The sequence below is a fragment of the Oikopleura dioica genome, chromosome PAR (genome assembly GCF_907165135.1).
Source record: "Oikopleura dioica chromosome PAR, OKI2018_I68_1.0, whole genome shotgun sequence".
Classification (NCBI taxonomy): domain Eukaryota; kingdom Metazoa; phylum Chordata; class Appendicularia; order Copelata; family Oikopleuridae; genus Oikopleura; species Oikopleura dioica.
The window spans coordinates 2,716,106-2,734,489 of NC_137293.1; the positions used below are offsets into that span (position 1 = coordinate 2,716,106).

General features: G+C 39.1%; 3 protein-coding genes and 1 non-coding gene across 4 annotated transcripts; 1 reads left to right on the forward strand and 3 right to left on the reverse strand.

Moving 5' to 3' along the window:
- Positions 1-452: 452 nt before the first annotated feature.
- Positions 453-6,071, reverse strand: LOC145704868 (uncharacterized). The gene is made up of 5 exons (XM_081782336.1): positions 5,976-6,071; positions 3,235-3,339; positions 1,363-1,465; positions 943-970; positions 453-827 (listed from the first exon to the last, which is right to left on the reverse strand). Exons 1-5 carry the CDS (start codon positions 6,019-6,021, stop codon positions 759-761), a joined length of 351 nt encoding a protein of 116 aa, XP_081638462.1. The 5' UTR covers positions 6,022-6,071; the 3' UTR covers positions 453-758.
- Positions 6,072-13,589: 7,518 nt separating this feature from the next.
- Positions 13,590-15,476, reverse strand: LOC145703350 (adhesion G protein-coupled receptor L1-like). Its single transcript, XM_081780699.1, has 5 exons — positions 15,091-15,476; positions 14,740-15,046; positions 14,281-14,694; positions 13,748-14,006; positions 13,590-13,706 (listed from the first exon to the last, which is right to left on the reverse strand). Exons 1-5 carry the CDS (start codon positions 15,370-15,372, stop codon positions 13,619-13,621), a joined length of 1,350 nt encoding a protein of 449 aa, XP_081636825.1. The 5' UTR covers positions 15,373-15,476; the 3' UTR covers positions 13,590-13,618.
- On the reverse strand, positions 14,047-14,120 carry TRNAI-AAU (transfer RNA isoleucine (anticodon AAU)). Its single transcript has one exon. It is a non-coding gene; the product is annotated as a tRNA-Ile (tRNA).
- A 442-nt stretch (positions 15,477-15,918) lies between the features above and the next one.
- Positions 15,919-16,737, forward strand: LOC145701207 (uncharacterized). Its single transcript, XM_081778434.1, has 2 exons — positions 15,919-16,084; positions 16,124-16,737. Exons 1-2 carry the CDS (start codon positions 15,946-15,948, stop codon positions 16,735-16,737), a joined length of 753 nt encoding a protein of 250 aa, XP_081634560.1. The 5' UTR covers positions 15,919-15,945.
- The last annotated feature ends 1,647 nt before the right edge of the window (positions 16,738-18,384 follow it).

The window sequence follows — 18,384 nt, forward strand, 5'->3', positions numbered from 1 at the left end:
CTAGAAACAAATGAAATGATGTTGCCAAAGATCTGGGTTAGGGTTTGAATGAGTTTCCGAGCCAAAATACTGAGCTGTAATTTATATTTATATTTAGTGTTTTACTTATTTATTTTACTTCAAGCGCAATTCGTTAGAATGAATCCGCAATAACATGCGGAACTGTGCCTTGTCAAAACTTCGGCGAATGCTTTGGCTCCTTAATTCCGAATCTAGAAGAATCTTATGGTGGTTATTCATTTTGTCGATGCGGAGATGTGTTTTACGGAGAATTCTGCGAGAAGACGCCCTGTACAAAGAAGCCTTGTTTAAATGGAGGAAAATGCAGTTTTCAATACATAAAAAACTGTACAGATGATCCTTTTCAATTTTGCTGGACCCATGCCTCTGATTTTAAATGCTCTTGTCCTCGAAATTTTGCCGGTAAAACTTGCCAGATCAAAAAGTGAAAAGAAGGGTAAAACTTTATTTACAGCAAGAATAAACTTTTAAAAGGATAGAAGGATTGCTTGAGTGAATTGTTGGGACGGAAAGAGGAGCTCATCAGTAGTAACATAACCTTCGCCCTAAATTTACAAACATTTTGAAAAACGACCAAACCTGTTACGGAAGCGACGATTTTCGGTGAATTTTAGATGTCTTTTTCTTTGTTCACTTTTTGCTCTTTGGAAAATGGCGGAGACGATAGAATTTGAGGAACAAATCTTGGTTGAACGAAATCATCAAGAAAGGGGTAGTGTTCACTTCAAGCAGAGCCACTAGCCTTCGACAAGAGCCATGGAAATGAATCGGTCGCCTTCGAGGATTTTGATTTCGGAAATGTTCGACTGTCACGGATCTAACTGCACATTGTTCAACATTGTTGATACAATACTTGATCATTATCCGGCGGTTTGTTGAACCATCTTAGTTCGTCCGGTTTAAAAAAAGTTTGACCGTTTCCTGAATCGCATTTTTGTTCTTCTTTCTCCTGAAAGAATTGTTAAATAAGTGAGCTAAAAATCAGAGAAGTGCTTTGACCACAGCTTTAAAGGGCAAGAGGGTAGGGGCTCAAACCACATAAAACCTTCCGGTTCCGAGATTGTTGCTTTGTTGAAGTTCATTCCTTTTTTATTGCATAATTGCTTTGTTTCAGACCATTAAGATTTTAAGGAGAAAAAGTGGTCGAAAAATACGGAAAAGATAAAAACGTGGGGCGAATTATTTCGTCATAATTGGAAGGCTCAGCCGCAAAAATTCCCGTTTTCGGGTCACGTGGCATATTTTCGGTCGCCGCCACGGACCAGCTAGCTAAAGTTGTGGTTACTTAGCTGTGAGTCTACGCGGAAACAAGCGAACGCCGGGAAAGGAAAGGGGAATTACCTGAAGTTGAGCTCGTCGCGGAGTTTAAGGAGGACCATCGTCGTGACGCTCCAAATCGAGTTTTTCGGTTGTGTTGGAGGCGCTTGCCATTTGAATCGCGATTCTAAATCGCACCGTCAATTTTAACCTTTCGGGCATTTTTTCGACGCTAGTTTTTTAAACTGCTTTTACGACAAAGCAATTTCCAATGCTTTTAAATTGATCTTAATCGGTCTCCTTTTCCTTTCAAAATTTTATCAATTTTTTGACTTTTTTTTTCTTAACCCGTTAAGGGGGTGGTGGTCGAGAAAATTTTTTCGGACTTTTTAAAATTTTGATATTATTTTTAGATTCCTTGATAAAAAAGGAGCATTTTTGGTCTCTAGCTTTTTTTGATTGGACCAACTTTATTTAAGAAAATTTTCGATTTTATACTTTGAAATCGCCATTTTGGGGAGTTTTGAAACGCGTTTTTCTCACTAAAACCGATTCAAAATTGTTTTTTTCATTGCGAATTTATGTTTCTTGATCATATCTCATTTATAAAAATCTAAAAAATTACGATTATTGTTATGTTTACAAAAATTTCATTGAAAAATGAGTAAAATGACGATTTTTTCAGAAAACAACATATTTTCATTCAATTACTATTTTCTTTTCTAACTGGCTGAACTTTGTAAAACTAAGCCGCCCACACGCATAAGGGTTTAAACTTTCCTCTCGGTAAGTTTTATTTCGAAAAAAATATTAAGGGGATCGAGTTTTTTAGGTCAAGAGATGGGTCTACTTTGAAGGAATTTTTCACCATTTTTTCGAAAAATTATTTTTTTCAAACATAGCCGCCCGCATAAATTGGACCCTTTTTAACTTATTTTCAATCAGAGAAAAAAATATTTTTTTGAAAAAATTGGAGTTTTTTAGGTTGAAAAAAGTCTTAGTCTCGACCACCACCCCCTTAACAGGGTGGTCGATTTCACCTACGCTTTTGCATGTCTGCGATTGAGTGAAATCATGAATCCGGGCATCCGATTGGCTACTCATTTCCACGCGTGGAGATTAAATCTCCACGGGCCTGTTAACGGGTTAAGGGGGTAGAACTAGGATTTTCGAAAATAGGCAATTCTAGACCGGCGCTCAAAGCCAGGCAAGCTAAGATATTCAAATTCTCTCTTCAGCTGAAGATAGAGCAAACCTAGATCTAACAACATTTTTCTTAAAAAAATTTTTCGTCAACAAATTTTGGCGGTAGAGAGCGATACACCAACCTATCTCATCGAAAATCGCCATTTTAGCCTATTCGCGTCCTCAAATTTCTCGAGTCACGTGGCTAGGCATTTTTTTTAAATTTCATTTTTTGATAGTTTAACGCTTTTTCTAGCAACATCTTTGAGGAAATTTCGTTAACATAAGTAAAAACAGGTTTTTCTTATTTAAAGATGCTCTCAAAAGTCACTTATTTTCGAAAAATCTAGTTCTACCCCCTTAAATCATATTTTTTATCCGACTTTTTTGTCATCCTCTGAAAGGTTGCTTTGGTGTATCAAGGCATTTGAATAGCTAATTAAATCTAAAATTTACGAAAAATACAAAAACTGCATATACAAGCAATTATCTCAATTAGCCCGTTTCTTGAGCAAATATTGAATCTATCAATAAAAAACACAGCTTTTCTTTTTTATTCTCTATTTATCCAAAAGCAAGTCTACAATCCGTTGGACCCTTTTTACGAGCAAAATAACTTTGAATCTAATAAAGGCTGATAAGGCCCTAGAATTTTCAATTGAAGGCTTATCAAAAAATGCCCCCACACGTTTTAATCGACATTCATTTTATTGAAACATTCGATTTCAATTTTTCAATTGACCACTTATCATGAGTTCGATAAGATATTACCTGAGCTGGCGGTTGAAGTTGTGGAAGAGGTGCTGAGCGAGTCTGGCGGCGGAAAGTTGACGGGAAGCGTGCTTCCGAACGGATCGTAGGAAGTCCGCCGGGCCGCTAACAAAATAGAATATATTAGAAGAAATATTAATCATTAGATTGTTTTCACGATGATTTCTAATTTTTCCATTTAGAAACTTTCTGTTTCTGTTTTTTGAAATAAAGGGGACTGGCTGGGCTTGGCAACCTGTGTTGAAAACCTGAGTCAGGGTCTAGAATATCTTTCAGACCCTGACTCAGGTTTTCCACAGAGTTTTTCGAGCCAAGAGCATTGTAAATATTAAATGCCCGTGTGTTTTAGAGTTCGATTTGTATAATAGGTTAAGTGTTGTCTATTTAGCGCGTTAAATGGCCATTTAGATGGTGGATCTCTTAGCTGAACGTTGAAAATGTCAAGGCATGCATGTTTCCTGAGCTGGCCCCCTCTTTTGGGAATAATGGTTAGAAATTCTAATTCGGATTTGAAATGGAATCACTCCTCGGTGCACTTGAACTCTAATCCGCTTAGAGTAACACTTTCAACCAAACAGGGAAGGGATTACTGCCAGACCGCAGCCACAAGAAGACGTGGATTCGTTAATTTCAGCGAATTCAGCGTCAACCAAATATTTTAAAAAATTTAACAAGAAGTTTTTACCTAGAGTTGGCAACCTGTGTCGAAAACCTGAGTCAGGTTCTGAAAAGCTTCAATAAAAAGCCGCGTTGCGGCTTTTTGAAATCGAAGCCGATTTGCGGCTTTATTAAAAGCCGCTTTGCGGCTTTAAATTGAGGCTCTTCAAAACCTGACTCAGGTTTTTATTTAGGTTGCCAGATTTATCAAATAACGGGAGCCTCCTGTATTGAGATTTGTTAACACAATAACCCCTTGCAGCAGATTTAGGGCAGTTGTTTCGTAAAATATGCGTTTTGCATATTCGACTACGACACACGCTGTCAGAAAACGAGGGGGAGTAAAGGTTTTAAAATGCAGCCCAAAAATGTTTCGAAGAGGATTGGCGGCAGCTGAAGCCGCTTTGCAACTTTTTCTTTGCAATTCGGCAGCGTTTTTCCAGCTTTTATGATAATGAGTCATTTTTCGAAAAATAAAAGAAAAAGAGTCCTTCTTTTATTTTTCGTTATTTTTTGCTGAGGTTGAAAAATTCAGAAGCAGAAGTTCTTTTAGGTCCAAAAATCCGTTCTAAGTCCGGCAGTGAAGTGTCCCGAGATAGTGTTTCTTTCTCTTCTTTCCGGTCGTTCATACTCTAAACGGTAATTTCCACGGGCTTCCCACCCTGATGTAACTATTATTTCGCTATTTATTGCAAAAGTAAGCTGCTAGTGCTAATGCAAACACCAACTTGCTGATTATAATAAACACATGTTCTGGGGCGGCACTTTTGCATAGAGAGGCTCACACGTTTTTTCAAGTAAATGTGTTTGGAAAACATAAGTTTCACGCTCTCAATGCTCATTTGAATACAGTCAAGTATACAGTAGTCATTAAATTACATAAATTAGCGATTTTGAACTTTAATACGGCTCTAGAATATTCCTTTCTGTCACTGAAAGAAATTTTCTTTACCTTATTATTTTACTCCTAAAGGGTCAATCATTAAATTCCCATGTCCAACAAGAATTATTGTCAAAGACAAACGGACAATGTTACGAATAAACGCCCCGAAAACTAAACATACAAGTAAACGAATATTTATGAAATAATCATCTGTCAAAAAGACAAAAAGCTGAAAGCAATTACTGAAAAAACGGGAAAACGGGAAATGACACGATTGAAAAAGAAACATTTAAGAGTAGAAAATGATGAGTGTGATGAATAAAATTGAAGTGATATGAGTTTTTAGAACTTTGTTATCGAAAAGAGGGAGAAAAAAATCTGCGGGTAATTTTACGCTCAGTTATTGGGCACGTGTTCGCCCGAGTCGAGTGAGGAGTAAGGGCTCTTTGTAGTTTAGAAATTAATTTTTCGAGGAAAATTTCACAATGCACTCTTCATTCAGATTGCTCTTTGACTTCTATTACATAAATGAATCATTTAAAATGATCAAAAATATTGAGATGATGAGGATATCAATCTTAAGCTCGGATTTATGATAGGAACCTTTTATTCTTTTTACTCACACAATGAACATTTTCTTGGCAGTTTTTGAGTCGTATGCTTATATCCGTAATAATACACAACCTCCAAGAAAAATAGAGATTTATTGTTCTTAACCTATTGAACTAGAAATAATACAGTTTTTATGGAATTTTTGGACATCAATTTTTTGGACATTTTTGCAATTTTAAGGGGTTTTCTTGGGACACTTTTCAAAAGTGCCTGTATCAAATTTTTGGACATTTTCTGCGCCAAAATTTTAAATTTCCCGTTTTTTGCCAGATATGGCGTTTTTTCTTATCGAAAATCTTACTTTTTTTTGAAAATGATGAGATTTAAGCTTGATCTAGTACCCCAAGAACATTTTTTGTCTTTAGAAGAAGGATGAAACAGAGGATGATGGAGATTTTCCTCAAAAAAAAAATTTTTAAACGTTTTGGGTGGGACATTTTTTCTGACAGCATGCATCAAATTTTTGGACATTTTCGCGAAAATCTTGGGACAAAAAATGTCCAAAAGTTCCATAATTTACTGTATCCAGGAAAAGGCAAAAGGTCTATTTCTTTTGATTTTCCTCGAAATCTTAAATCTACAATCTCACCTAAAACATCAGGTCGAGTAAATCGTCGTCTCCTATTCTCTACCATTTTCAAACTCAAAGATAATTCACCAAAAAGCACAAGAATCAGTCGGTTACTTTTTCAAAAAAAGCGCGATCGTCGCCGGCCTCCGCTCACGCCGCGCGGTTTGGAGGGCGCCACAGCGTTTTTTCTCAATCATCAAGAGCGGTGTTATGCGTTCTTATTTTTGTAATTAATCATTTTCAAAGCATCGTTAATTTTTTTATTAATCAAATCTGCATATTCTTTTGATCTGTCGTTTTGCCTGCTAGATTTTTTTCTTTTTTTTTTGTTTAATTCAATCTAATTCGATTGTATTTAATTGTTTATTGACAAAATAATTTGGTTCTCCATAACCACTTAGCTGTAAACTGCTTACCCCTTGCAACGAGCACTAGAGCTCCTTATCCATCAAAAATTCTATTTGAACAAAAACACACGAAACTTGTTGACCTTTTCCTCAAAACTCTGAGTTTTTTCTTCCTTGATCGAAAAAGGAAAAAAAAGATGATGACGGCGAGGAGACAAATTAATAAATCCTTATCATTCAATTTGCGAGGCAGTTATAACTGAAGATAAGTCACGCTAACAAGAGGTTAAAATCCCCATCGATAGCAAAAAAGAAGGCATTCAGGAAACTTAAATTTGAGAAATTTGCTATCAAAAGAGTCATATTAAAGCTGACTGAGGCTTGAAAGTTCATTCATTCGTATTTTAAAATACTCGTCAGTAATCGGATGTATTCGGTCAGAAAAAAAGTTTTCTTTATTGTCAAATCTCACTGCGGGGCCGGAGCGAAAGAGCAACAACCTTCCTCCTTTTTGAACAATTTCGAGCCGTTGAGCGTCTTTGCTCCTTGAAGTGGCTTGATTCTTAATTAACAGTGCTTACATCTCCTAATCCGATAATACCGTTGTTATGCTTCATAACTTATAAGTTGCAATTTCTGCGCATAAAAAGAACTTTCTACCGAAGAAAAGAAGAAAAAGAGTTTTTCTTTTTTGTCAAAAAATTATCGCCGCAGATGCATGACAAATTAACGGGGGCACAATTTTCACGGAAAATCGTAAAAATGGCTACGTTTTAAAATTGAAATTGCGTCACACGTTAGACAGTCTACCTTTCTAGCATTCTAGAGCTCGATTTTAAAAAGGGGTTCGACAGATTATTCTTTCATTTTTGAACTTATGAAAGATTTTTGATAATAGCGGTTCGAAAGTCACATATTTCCAATAATTCCACCCCTAGATCTGATTGAAAATCATGTTTTTGGAAATCCACGTGAACTGAAAAAATGTGTCCCATGGCCGGTGGGTCAGCAGCCGCCCCAAACAACACTAAACAAGAAGCTAAACAACAATACTCTTGGGCACCACGTTGACTATTTTCAAGCGAATTAAATATATAAACACGTTTTTTGCGTGTAACTACGGCTGAGAATTTTCTAACCGAGGATTAGTCTCTGTGGGGGCAGCAAATTATCAGAAACGTTTTTGGCCCATTTCTTCAACGGGAAAAATAGACTTACACGGCTTCTACTCGTTTAAGGACCCCCCGTCAGCTTTTTTCGAAAAATCAAATTTCTGAATTTTAAAATTTTGACCCCGGAAATGGATTCTTCAGGTCAAAAAACGATTTTGAGGCTTCATTTTTGGGGGTCTATCTCGACTCTAACACCTTCAAAATCGCATTTGAAAATTGGACTTTTCGTCGAAAATTGACAAATTTGCCTCAATTTTGGCATAAAAATTGATTTTTCTTAGTCAAATATTCCTCTTGTCATGTTTTTGAAGCAAGTTTAACCCTCGGACGCATTAAGAACCAAAAATATGGTGTTTTAAAAATTTCCATTTTTCGAAGGAAAAAGCTGACGGGGGTCCTTAATAGCTGTTTACGCAACAAATGTTACATCTTTCATTCCCACTATCAAAATTCTAGAAACGGCTCTGACAGATTTAAGATCTAAGAAAGATCTACTTATAGACCCAACATGGTAAACTCCAGCATTTACAGGTTCCGAGTTATTCAAGCGGAAAGTTGGTATAATCGAAGGTAGTACCCTAAAATAAAACAGTCCTCTAGTTAGCGATGCTAATTGTTTTCTCTCAATAAAATTAAGAGCACTCTTAGAGTATCAGCAGGTGTACCCTCAACACAATCGTGGCTGTCGAAATATGAACGCGTAAAAGCATCACTTATCACAAGAAGAGAGCATCGGTGGAGAGAAAGAACGCGCGCTTTGCGCCACAAAATTGCCACCTCGGTGGTTCTCGTTGGAAAGGTCTGTGGGAGAAGGTCCTCTCCTCTTAGGCATAGTAACTGGCTCGAATGGCGGACAAAGTCCTCGGAGAAGTAGTGCAGTGGTAGCACACCGGTTCATGAACACGGAGGTCCCTGGTTCGACCCCAGGCTTCTTCAATACTTTTCACTCGCCTTTGCCTGATCCTACAAACTGGTGAAGACAGTGGGTTGTCTAGGTAGCCAAAACAAACCCTAAGCTGAGATTGACAAAGGTTCACTCAGTAGCTCAGGAGAAGCTGAAGGTTGGGAGGGTTGGTAGGCTTGTAACGGTTGGGGACCGTGGCACCAGACAAAGAACCAAAACCCAAGGCGGCATATGTAAGACGAGTTGTTAGAGCAGTTACTAGGGGGAGTTGTGGGAGAAGGTCCTCTCCTCTTAGGCATAGTAACTGGCTCGAATGGCGGACAAAGTCCCCGGAGAAGTAGTGCAGTGGTAGCACACCGGTTCATGAACACGGAGGTCCCTGGTTCGACCCCAGGCTTCTTCAATACTTTTCACTCGCCTTTGCCTGATCCTACAAACTGGTGAAGATAGTGGGTTGTCTAGGTAGCCAAAAACAAACCCTAAGCTGAGATTGACAAAGGTTCACTCAGTAGCTCAGGAGAAGCTGAAGGTTGGGAGGGTTGGTAGGCTTGTAACGGTTGGGGACCGTGGCACCAGACAAAGAACCAAAACCCAAGGCGGAGTTGTTAGAGCAGTTACTAGGGGGAGTTGTGGGAGAAGGTCCTCTCCTCTTAGGCATAGTAACTGGCTCGAATGGCGGACAAAGTCCCCGGAGAAGTAGTGCAGTGGTAGCACACCGGTTCATGAACACGGAGGTCCCTGGTTCGACCCCAGGCTTCTTCAATACTTTTCACTCGCCTTTGCCTGATCCTACAAACTGGTGAAGACAGTGGGTTGTCTAGGTAGCCAAAACAAACCCTAAGCTGAGATTGACAAAGGTTCACTCAGTAGCTCAGGAGAAGCTGAAGGTTGGGAGGGTTGGTAGGCTTGTAACGGTTGGGGACCGTGGCACCAGACAAAGAACCAAAACCCAAGGCGGCATATGTAAGACGAGTTGTTAGAGCAGTTACTAGGGGGAGTTGTGGGAGAAGGTCCTCTCCTCTTAGGCATAGTAACTGGCTCGAATGGCGGACAAAGTCCCCGGAGAAGTAGTGCAGTGGTAGCACACCGGTTCATGAACACGGAGGTCCCTGGTTCGACCCCAGGCTTCTTCAATACTTTTCACTCGCCTTTGCCTGATCCTACAGGTCGTTGATGAGTTTGAGATGCAATCAGCGTTAGGTCAGGTGACAATCTGGAAGCGACGCGGCGAAATTATAGCTCGAACGCGTCGAAAATCACGCAATTCCAAATAATAGTAGTTTTCTCTTTCAGTTGAACCTGCAAAAATTTTTCGAATTCTCAAAGGCAACATTTGTTTTCTTGAAAAATTTGGTAATTAACGGATTTTCGGCTTCTTATTGGCCGTTGGGTCAAGCGCATTTTTTGACGAATAAGAAGCCTGTTTTAGCTTAATCAGCCAATAAGAAGCGAGAGACCTGTTTCAAAAAAAGTTTTTCATGAAATAAAAAGTTTGTTTTTACCGAAAAGCAGTTTTTTCTTGATGTTTTGAATCAAAGAAAAACTGGGTTTGCGGTCTTGTCACGATTTTTAACAAAATGGTGAATCAACTTTTACTGCGTTTTCAACGTGGTTTTATTTGATTTTGTAAGAGCTACTTGCTAAGGGAAATGGGGTCAACATGACGGAAAGACAAGATATCGTGGTTGATGGGGGAGACGTTTAGATAACTGCGATACAAGCGCTTCCATGTTGGGAGTGGGCTTATGCGGCATCACCGCTGCCCAATTACCGTAATTTAGTTTTGATAAATCAGAAACGGTTTATGTTATTTGCAAACTTTCATCTTCTATCTGGTTTTTAGCGACTTTTGCAAAGTGGAGTTAACAGAAAAACAGATTTGCCGGTCTGCGTCGGCATATTTATCGAAATGAGGCTCTACGGTATATAAAATCAGGTCTCTCTTTTGAACTTTGCAATAAACGATTCTTTCGAAAAAAATGATGTTTCTTTTTGTTTTTCTTTTACTTGGATCTGTATTTTCTGATCCAGCAAAGTTGCTCGCTGATCGACTCAGGTATTATTTGAATATTTTGATGCCTAGCGTAAAAACGCAATTTCAACAAATGAATCATTTGAAATGATTTTCTAGAACTGAGATGTCTCACCCGGCGGGTTCACAGTATTCCAGGAAGCCTTCTTATGAAGAGAGCCCAATTGCACGATATATAAATTCTTTCCATGGTGCAGCAGGTAAATTATCTCGGCAAGCTAAAAATGATCCTGGCTTACGTATTGATACTCGAGACTGGCTTCTTAAATATAAGGGAGGTCCCAGAGGTAATGGTTGGCGACCAGTTTCGCAAGATAATAGAGCAGATCATTAGAAATTCGCTGTCCGAGATATTTTACCCTCACTTTGATAAAAAATGAACAACATGGGAGTGTGGAAACTCCTCACACAACTGTACGAAAAAATTTTATTTATGTCGATTTAATAAATGTAGAAAAGAGAATGCTTCTTTCAGGAAGATAGCGCAATCGCGGGCAAGCTTTTAACATGCAAATAAATAATGATTGAGAACATTGAGAGAGAAAGAACGCATGCCAAAGGATTCAGGAAAAGTTTGCTTGCGCAACTGAACTTTCAACGTGCATATCGATGATGATGCCAATCATCGAAATCAGGATAACCGATGACAGAATAAAAGCCCAGAAATGCGAGCAGATCTTTCCGTAGAAAATCCAAGCTTCTTTGAAAGCATCTTTATCTTGATCTGAAAACACTTTGGCTTATTGCAATCAAGGAGGAAAATATACCTTTCACATCTTCGCCATTGACAAGACTTGTGATGACAGTAGGAATCGTGTAGACTCCATGCTTGAAGACCTGGAAAAATTTCGCGCATCGAAGAGCGAACTTTGCTCTCCACCGGTCGAATGTGAAGACACGGTCGGAAGTTTTATCGTGGCACCATAAATTCATCGCTATAATAAAACATGTTGTCATAAAGCTCATAATCATAAAGTTCTCAAGAAATTTCTTACTTATGATAATATGAGCGAAGACGCTTCCGATGGCGATGATCAAAAACATGATCAAAAGACGAGGAGCGATGCTGATATCCTTGAAAATCGGAACAGAACTAGTTCATGGCTCAGACTCTGCTCTTTAACATCAGACGCGCAAATTCTAGAGCCGTTCCTGGAAAGAACGTCCAAATAAACAATCATGGTCAAGAGCATTGTGACTTGGAATCCAAGTGTTTCACCAGAAGAAACCGGCATCCAGATACCGAGAACGACCAGAATGCACATACAAACAATAGGCAGGAAGAGCGTTAGCTCATAAAAAGCGATGTTACGAGCTACGGCAAAAGTAACTTCCTATGGTTTTATCATTTTTCTTTTCTTAGCATAGAATTCCGTATTATTATTAATACGGTAATACGGTATGATCTAACCATTCCTTGAACTCTAGAATATTTGTTCCCATCATTTCCAGTTATCGCCACATCAGTGAATTTATACCCAAGAAAATTCCACGCTGGATTGTCGTCGTAAAAAACATTTTGAAGAACAGTCATATCGGTCTGACTGTAATCTAACGACTTCTCCCCATCTTTCGGATCGAACTGGACGCCATTTTTGAACATCCATTTTGTGACTTCAAGAGAAAGTTTACTCATCGGCATTCCCGGTGTTGACAGATCGATGGAGCAAACTTGAACATCAAAAGGGTAAAGGGCGGGGTCCATCGAGCAAGAAGTGCTGAGTCGAAGCTTTCGAGACATTTTTACTTCTCCGCGGTAGTTAACTATGCAGCCGTATTCTTGGATCTAAACAATTTCTTCACTAGGTGCCTTTTTGAAATCGAACTTACCTTAGCAAAGTTACCCCAGGTGTCCAGGTTGACAATCTCAATTGGGGGAGTCCAGATTAGATTTGGGTCGACTTCGATCTTTTGTGTGTCATTGTAATACATTCGATCCCATTTCAGCCTATCGTCTTAAAAAAGATGTTGGTAAAGATAGTGTATCTTCAATAAGGACCAAAGTTGGGTTTAGAGTAAACAGATACCTGTCCATGAAGAAAATACGACAATGGTCGTATCCATGGCGCTATCTGCAAGTTCCAACGCATTCAAGCTCACCAGTTCTACTTCGACATTAACTTTCATCGCGTCGGAAGTCATAACAGTTAGAACATCGTCAAGGAGATCAAGATCCTCAGCATAAGCGAGACGTTGCTCCGGATTTTCTCCGGTTCTTGGGGACTTGGTCGACGTTGCCGACGAAGTTGACGATTGAGTTGTTGAACCATAATCTTCATATTCAACGGGTCCGTTCTTTGGATCGCAGGCGCCATTATACTCAACATTTTGACTTCCATAGTCAAAACCAGGGCTAGCGAATTGGTGCCACACTATCCGCAATTACTTGGCTTAAGACTCCACTTATTAATTTTGATCTATTTTGATCAAATAAAGCGGTTGGAGACAAACCGCACCAACTCGCTCAAACTACTTTTTGGGGGCCCAACCATTGTTTTTTTGTAAGTACGGCCAGCGGGGCACCATTTTGCCAGCCCTGGGCAGGACCGTAGAAGATGTTCATAAGCCAGCCAACACAGTCGTTCTCTCCATTTTTCTTCCAGGTCCAGCCTTCCGACGCTTCCCATTCGCAGTTGAATGCATAATTTGCAATTCGCGATTCTTCGTAATCTGATGACCAAGTTTGTTTCATCTTCTTAAACCATTTTTTACAAATTGCTGGAGCATCAAATTTTTCATGGGATGGATCTAACCATGTGAACCTGAAATAATACTCATTATAATTTTCCTGCGTCCAGTTGTACGTACTCTGGGTTGAGAGGGCTGACACTCTTCATGTATCCCGCATCGTACAAAAGTTTTTTGGCCAAAACCTCCTCAACGGATTTCGCATTTGCGGAGATGAGAAAATACAAAAGAAGTTCTCTCATAATTTTGTTTCTCTGTTCTGCAAAGCTGCTGATACCTCGGTGGCTTTGCCCGCTGAAGACATAAAATTTTACTGACAATTTTTACGAGTAGGTCTCCAAGAAGTCGAGTTACGGCAAAAGTTTTATGTGATTACATTTCAAAAACAAATTAAACCTTCGTTCGCCGACAACATAAAACTGCTCCCAATAAAAAATTTCTGCTTCGGATTGCATTTTTTTTTATAACTATATTATTTTAGTCTATAATTGTACATATAAATATCACAGAGGCAAACGTCAGCTCTCGTTTCCGAGTTGAGCTATTTTGTAGTTGAGCTGACTGTATCCAAGTCGACCTTCTGTCGTCCAAAAGTATATCCTCTTCCTAAAACTAATTTAATTTTCTGGTGAATAATGAAAACTTACGTTCTCGTATCGAAATAAGCTTGTGAGATCGAGAAATTCCCGAAGATTTCTGAAACTTGATCGACTTTGAAAGTGTGGCTGTTGAAAGCATACTTGACAACGACAGAGTTGTCTCTTGCAAACGACCTGAAGCCGTAGTAGACACCACAAGCGATGAAACTCTGCATGAGCCAGTTTCTATGAAGCGTCGAGTGGTATGTTCGGCGGTTTTCCAAGGAGAAGAGGTCGAGACGGGTGAGGACAATATTCCCATGTGATTCTAAAAAGACTTGTGATGAAGGAGAATAATGGTAAAAGAATGGCCAGTACGGGGATCGAACCTGCGACATTCGCGTTATTAGCACGACGCTCTAACCAACTGAGCTAACCGGCCTGACCTCGCCTGTTTTCTAGAGGATATCTGTCAGGGACCATTACATCTGTTTATAATATTCTAATAGAAATTAATCAGCTTCCTCTGATATGAAAGACATAAGCTTATCAGTATATTTCTTCTTCAAGCGAGCTTTTATATCAAATCTTAGCTGGAGTACCTGTATTGCAGTAAGTGACCCAGAGGCCAGTCTCGTCCACCGCCAGCTCTACTCCTCCAAGCTCACTGTCTTCATAAGTACACTCTTCTATCGTCGCATGATCCAGCTCCTTTTGCTTCCTCATTCTTCTAGCAGCGAACTCATATCTGATGATTCCCAGGGGCTTCTCTCTCACATAATACAAAACTCCGTTGTAGACAACGTGACCAGTTCCGTACCAAGGGTGAGGAAGGTTAAATGTTTCTGCGATTTTGTCAGCGATGAGATCTTCTGTTGAGTTGAATTTCAGGACAGACTTGGACTTTCCTTGTTGCTGAAAGACATAGATTTCGGAGCCATTCGAGGCGGAATCGGTCAGCCAGGCGCCTTCAGGGACAAGGGAGAAGTTGGCAACGAAGACGGGCTGTTCGAATTCTAGAGAACAAAGAATGACTTTCTGAAAAAGTAACTGATTCTTACTTGCAATGCCCAAGTTGCAGTCTTCCGGTCTATCAGGATCCATTGTCGTTCCATACGGTCGATTATCAATCACTTTCATTCCTGCATCTTTCTCCGCCGAAGCATGAATCAGCCTTCTTTTGACATCATTATCACCGAGGTAGACGATCGTTGCCCTTGGATAAGCTTTTTGAAAACCCCCGACTCGGTCGACAGCTTCAACGTCCTTCGGCCCAAGTTCGATTTTGAGAAGACTTGATGAGAGATTTCGGAAATTTTCTTCGAGAATAGTGTCTGTTTCGTTTACTGCTTCTGGGATGCCAAAAACCTTTGAGAAAAATGATTTATTTCGACGGTTTCAGAGATGATTACCTTGATTGTCCTTTCATGCGGAACAGATGCGTCCAAGCTCCTTATTTTCCTATTGACTAAAGTCAATTTGTCCGAAACATGGTCCATTCTTTTTGAAAGCTCCAAAACGCCGTGAACAAGTTTATTTTCCCTTTCAGCCACGTATGTGATGTTTTCAATTAGATCAGCCATTGTCTTTGAATATTTCATGTGCTCGAAACTTATAAACGTCCCAAGAGCCGCGATACAAATGCAGAAAAACCACCATTTCCGACGCTGGCAGAATTGAAAAAGCAAACTCATCGTTGAATAACTAATTTAAAAAATAAGACTTTTCGATCTTTCGTTTCGTCTCTTCTCTTTTTCATATTCTCATTTTAAGCCGTTTTATCGATTTTGACAGAAAAAAAATGTTTTTGCTCTTATTCGAATTGATGCGCCCGTCGGCGATGTCAGAATTCGAAAAAAGGGTTGACCGCTGAATTAAAACACAAGGACGATTCTGTCCTTGGCGCGTATCAAATAAATGGTTTGTTTTGATAAATAAAGAATAAAGCGACATGTTCTTCTCCGAGAAGATACCGCTCTTTCAATAAACCCGATGTTGGAATTAAATAATTAAGTGAGTTCAAGACAATTCAACTCAATAACCAGATTCGAACGGTGAAATGAATGAATAAAAAAAATCAACAGTTCTCGATAAGACTTCTTCTTCTTTGAGTAACAAAGTGTATTTGTTTATGCAAAAGATATGAGCTGATAAACATTTCCGGTTGTGACAATATCTGACAACAGTGATGATCTTTATTGAAGTTTCAATTCTGAAATTCAATAGTGACAATTTTTCTTTGTACTGATTCAAGAAAAAAGAATAAAATGTCGCGGAAAAGAGATAAATGCATTTTTATTTTTGGAATAGTCGCTGCTTTTTTGTCGCTTTCATTGCTGTTTTCGGCTCCCATGTTTCTGACAAAACAGGATTTTGTTCAAGGACATGATGACAGCAACGTAGACGGTGAAATAAATAAATATAAACGTGCTTTCTAATTTTTAGTAACAACTGATGCTACAACGTATAGGACGGAAGAAGCCACTTATATTTTTGACCAAGACAATGATTCATCAACTGTTTCTGGCAGTACTTCTTCCGTTGAAAAAGAAACGACCGATTTTCAAACAACTGATAAGGCGGAAGAAATCACTGATAATTCTGAGCAGGTCAATGAATCATCAACTGTTCCTGACGGTACTCCTTCCGTTGAAAAAGGAACCACCGATAGCATAACAACTGATATGACGGAAGTAGTCACTGATACTTTTGAGCAATTCAGTACACCATCTACTCTGAAAGCCGAATCCACAGAGCCTTCACAAATCGTTCACAAAACGACTGACGCCGAAAAGACAACAACTATTTTCGAGACTGAATATTCTTCAACTCAAAAGATTCTGTCAACAGTCCCAAAATATTGCGATGGCATCACATGTCTCAATGGCGGAACTTGCAATGAAATGGAAGAAAACTTTTCTTGCGACTGCATTGACCCTTTTACTGGAGAATATTGTCAAGATCATCCGTGCGATGGATTTTGTCAAAATCATGGAGTTTGCGCTCTTGAATCTGAAATCCCGACATGCTCTTGCCGGGACCCATATAAAAGGCTCTAAATTTAAAATTTTTCTTACGTTAGTTATGACAAGTTTTAGAGAGCCCTGATTATAAGTTGGGGAAAAATGCGAAGATGATGTTTGTAATGGAATCATTTGTGAAAATGGCGGAATCTGTGTTGCCCAAAAGGGACATGCAGCCATTATGCTGCATAATGGTTATTTTATGAATGATCTGACTTCAAATACTCACAGAAAGTTCACCTGTCAAAAATCACAAAATTGCTTATTCTTTCAATAAACAGCAACAAGAAAAATCAAATTATTAGTTGCAAGTTTGAATGCTGAGATAATTATTATCTTTATTTTGCGAAAGGAATTTTCCTTGTGGCCTGACGATCGGCTTTAAAGCATCCGAATTCGATTGAGCCTGAGCATAGCCAGTTGTCGGATCATTTTCTTCATTCAATTTTTTTTTTCAAACTGTATTTGTCTATGCAAAAAGATAACGTTTGATGCTCCGTTCCGATTATGACAGTATCTGACAATTTTGACGTTCACATTCGAAGATGATACCCTTTTTCTAGACAAATTCGACTCTGACTGTAGCAAGAGAAAGAGAATGACACGAAAAAGAGATAAATGCATCTTTATTTTTGGAATAATTATGGCTTTTTTGGGGCTCTTGGTGCTTTTCATGGCTCCTCTGTTTCTGACGAAAAAAGATCTTTTACGCGTTGAAACCCCTTCTTATGACGGTGTGAAAAATTATTTAGAAAAAAGCAATAAATATTGTTTTAGTGACAACTGATGCTTTCAAAACGCATGATACAGAATTGGTCACTGATATTTTTAAAGAGGACGATGCATCATCTACCCTGAAAGCTGAGTACACAGAGGCCACAGAGATTGTTCTCACAACTGTTTTGCCTTGCGCTTATGTTTCTTGTCAAAATGGTGGTAATTGTGTTGTTGAAGCAGCATCTTTTCTGTGCAAGTGCCCGGAGCCTTTTCACGGAAGCCTCTGCGAGCTCCATCCCTGCGATGGAGTAGATTGCGAGAACAAAGGAATCTGCATCAGTGAATCTGGTAATGCCACATGCTCTTGTCGGGACCCATATAGAGGGCTCTTGGATTTCATTTTATGCAATTCTTTAATATATATTAAAAGAGCCCAAAAAATAAATAGGCGATAGATGCCAAACTCATGCTTGCGAGGCTTTTAATTGCGAGAATGGCGGAACTTGTGTTGTTCAAAAAGGAGCTGGTCGATGCATTTGCGAAGAACCTTTTTCTGGTCAATCCTGCCAAGACCATCCTTGCGATAACATAACCTGTGAAAATCACGGTGTTTGCGTTATTCAAGCTGGAATTCCAAAATGCTCTTGCCGGGACCCATATAAAGGGCTCTCAAATCATATTTTATATAAAGATTTTCGATGAAATGAGAGAGCCCTGGTGATAAACTGGCGACAACTGCGAAACTCATGGTTGTGATGGAATAACCTGCGAAAATGACGGAACCTGTGTTGTTCAGAAAAGCAACAGTAAATGCATTTGCAAAGAAAATTTTACTGGTACTCTTTGCGAAGATCACCCTTGCGATGACATTACATGTGAAAATGGTGGAACTTGTGTTGTGGAAGAGGGAGCAGTAAAATGCAGCTGCGAAGAGACATTTTTTGGTGATTTTTGTGAAAAACATCC

What these genes read in the sequence shown, in the direction of transcription:
- LOC145704868 (XM_081782336.1), bottom strand. Translation starts at nt 6,021, where the DNA reads ATGGTAGAGAATAGGAGACGACGATTTACTCGACCTGATGTTTTAG. An exon ending in AACTTCAACCGCCAGCTCAG is followed by an intron (nt 1,466 to 3,234) that starts GTAATATCTTAT and finishes GGTGCGATTTAG; the next exon opens with AATCGCGATTCAAATGGCAA. An exon ending in AGAACAAAAATGCGATTCAG is followed by an intron (nt 828 to 942) that starts GAAACGGTCAAA and finishes GATCCGTGACAG; the next exon opens with TCGAACATTTCCGAAATCAA.
- LOC145703350 (XM_081780699.1), bottom strand. Translation starts at nt 15,372, where the DNA reads ATGAGTTTGCTTTTTCAATTCTGCCAGCGTCGGAAATGGTGGTTTTTC. An exon ending in CTGCAACTTGGGCATTGCAA is followed by an intron (nt 14,695 to 14,739) that starts GTAAGAATCAGT and finishes TTTGTTCTCTAG; the next exon opens with AATTCGAACAGCCCGTCTTC. An exon ending in GCTTATTTCGATACGAGAAC is followed by an intron (nt 13,707 to 13,747) that starts GTAAGTTTTCAT and finishes AATTAGTTTTAG; the next exon opens with GAAGAGGATATACTTTTGGA.
- LOC145701207 (XM_081778434.1), top strand. Translation starts at nt 15,946, where the DNA reads ATGTCGCGGAAAAGAGATAAATGCATTTTTATTTTTGGAATAGTCGCT. An exon ending in TGATGACAGCAACGTAGACG is followed by an intron (nt 16,085 to 16,123) that starts GTGAAATAAATA and finishes TCTAATTTTTAG; the next exon opens with TAACAACTGATGCTACAACG.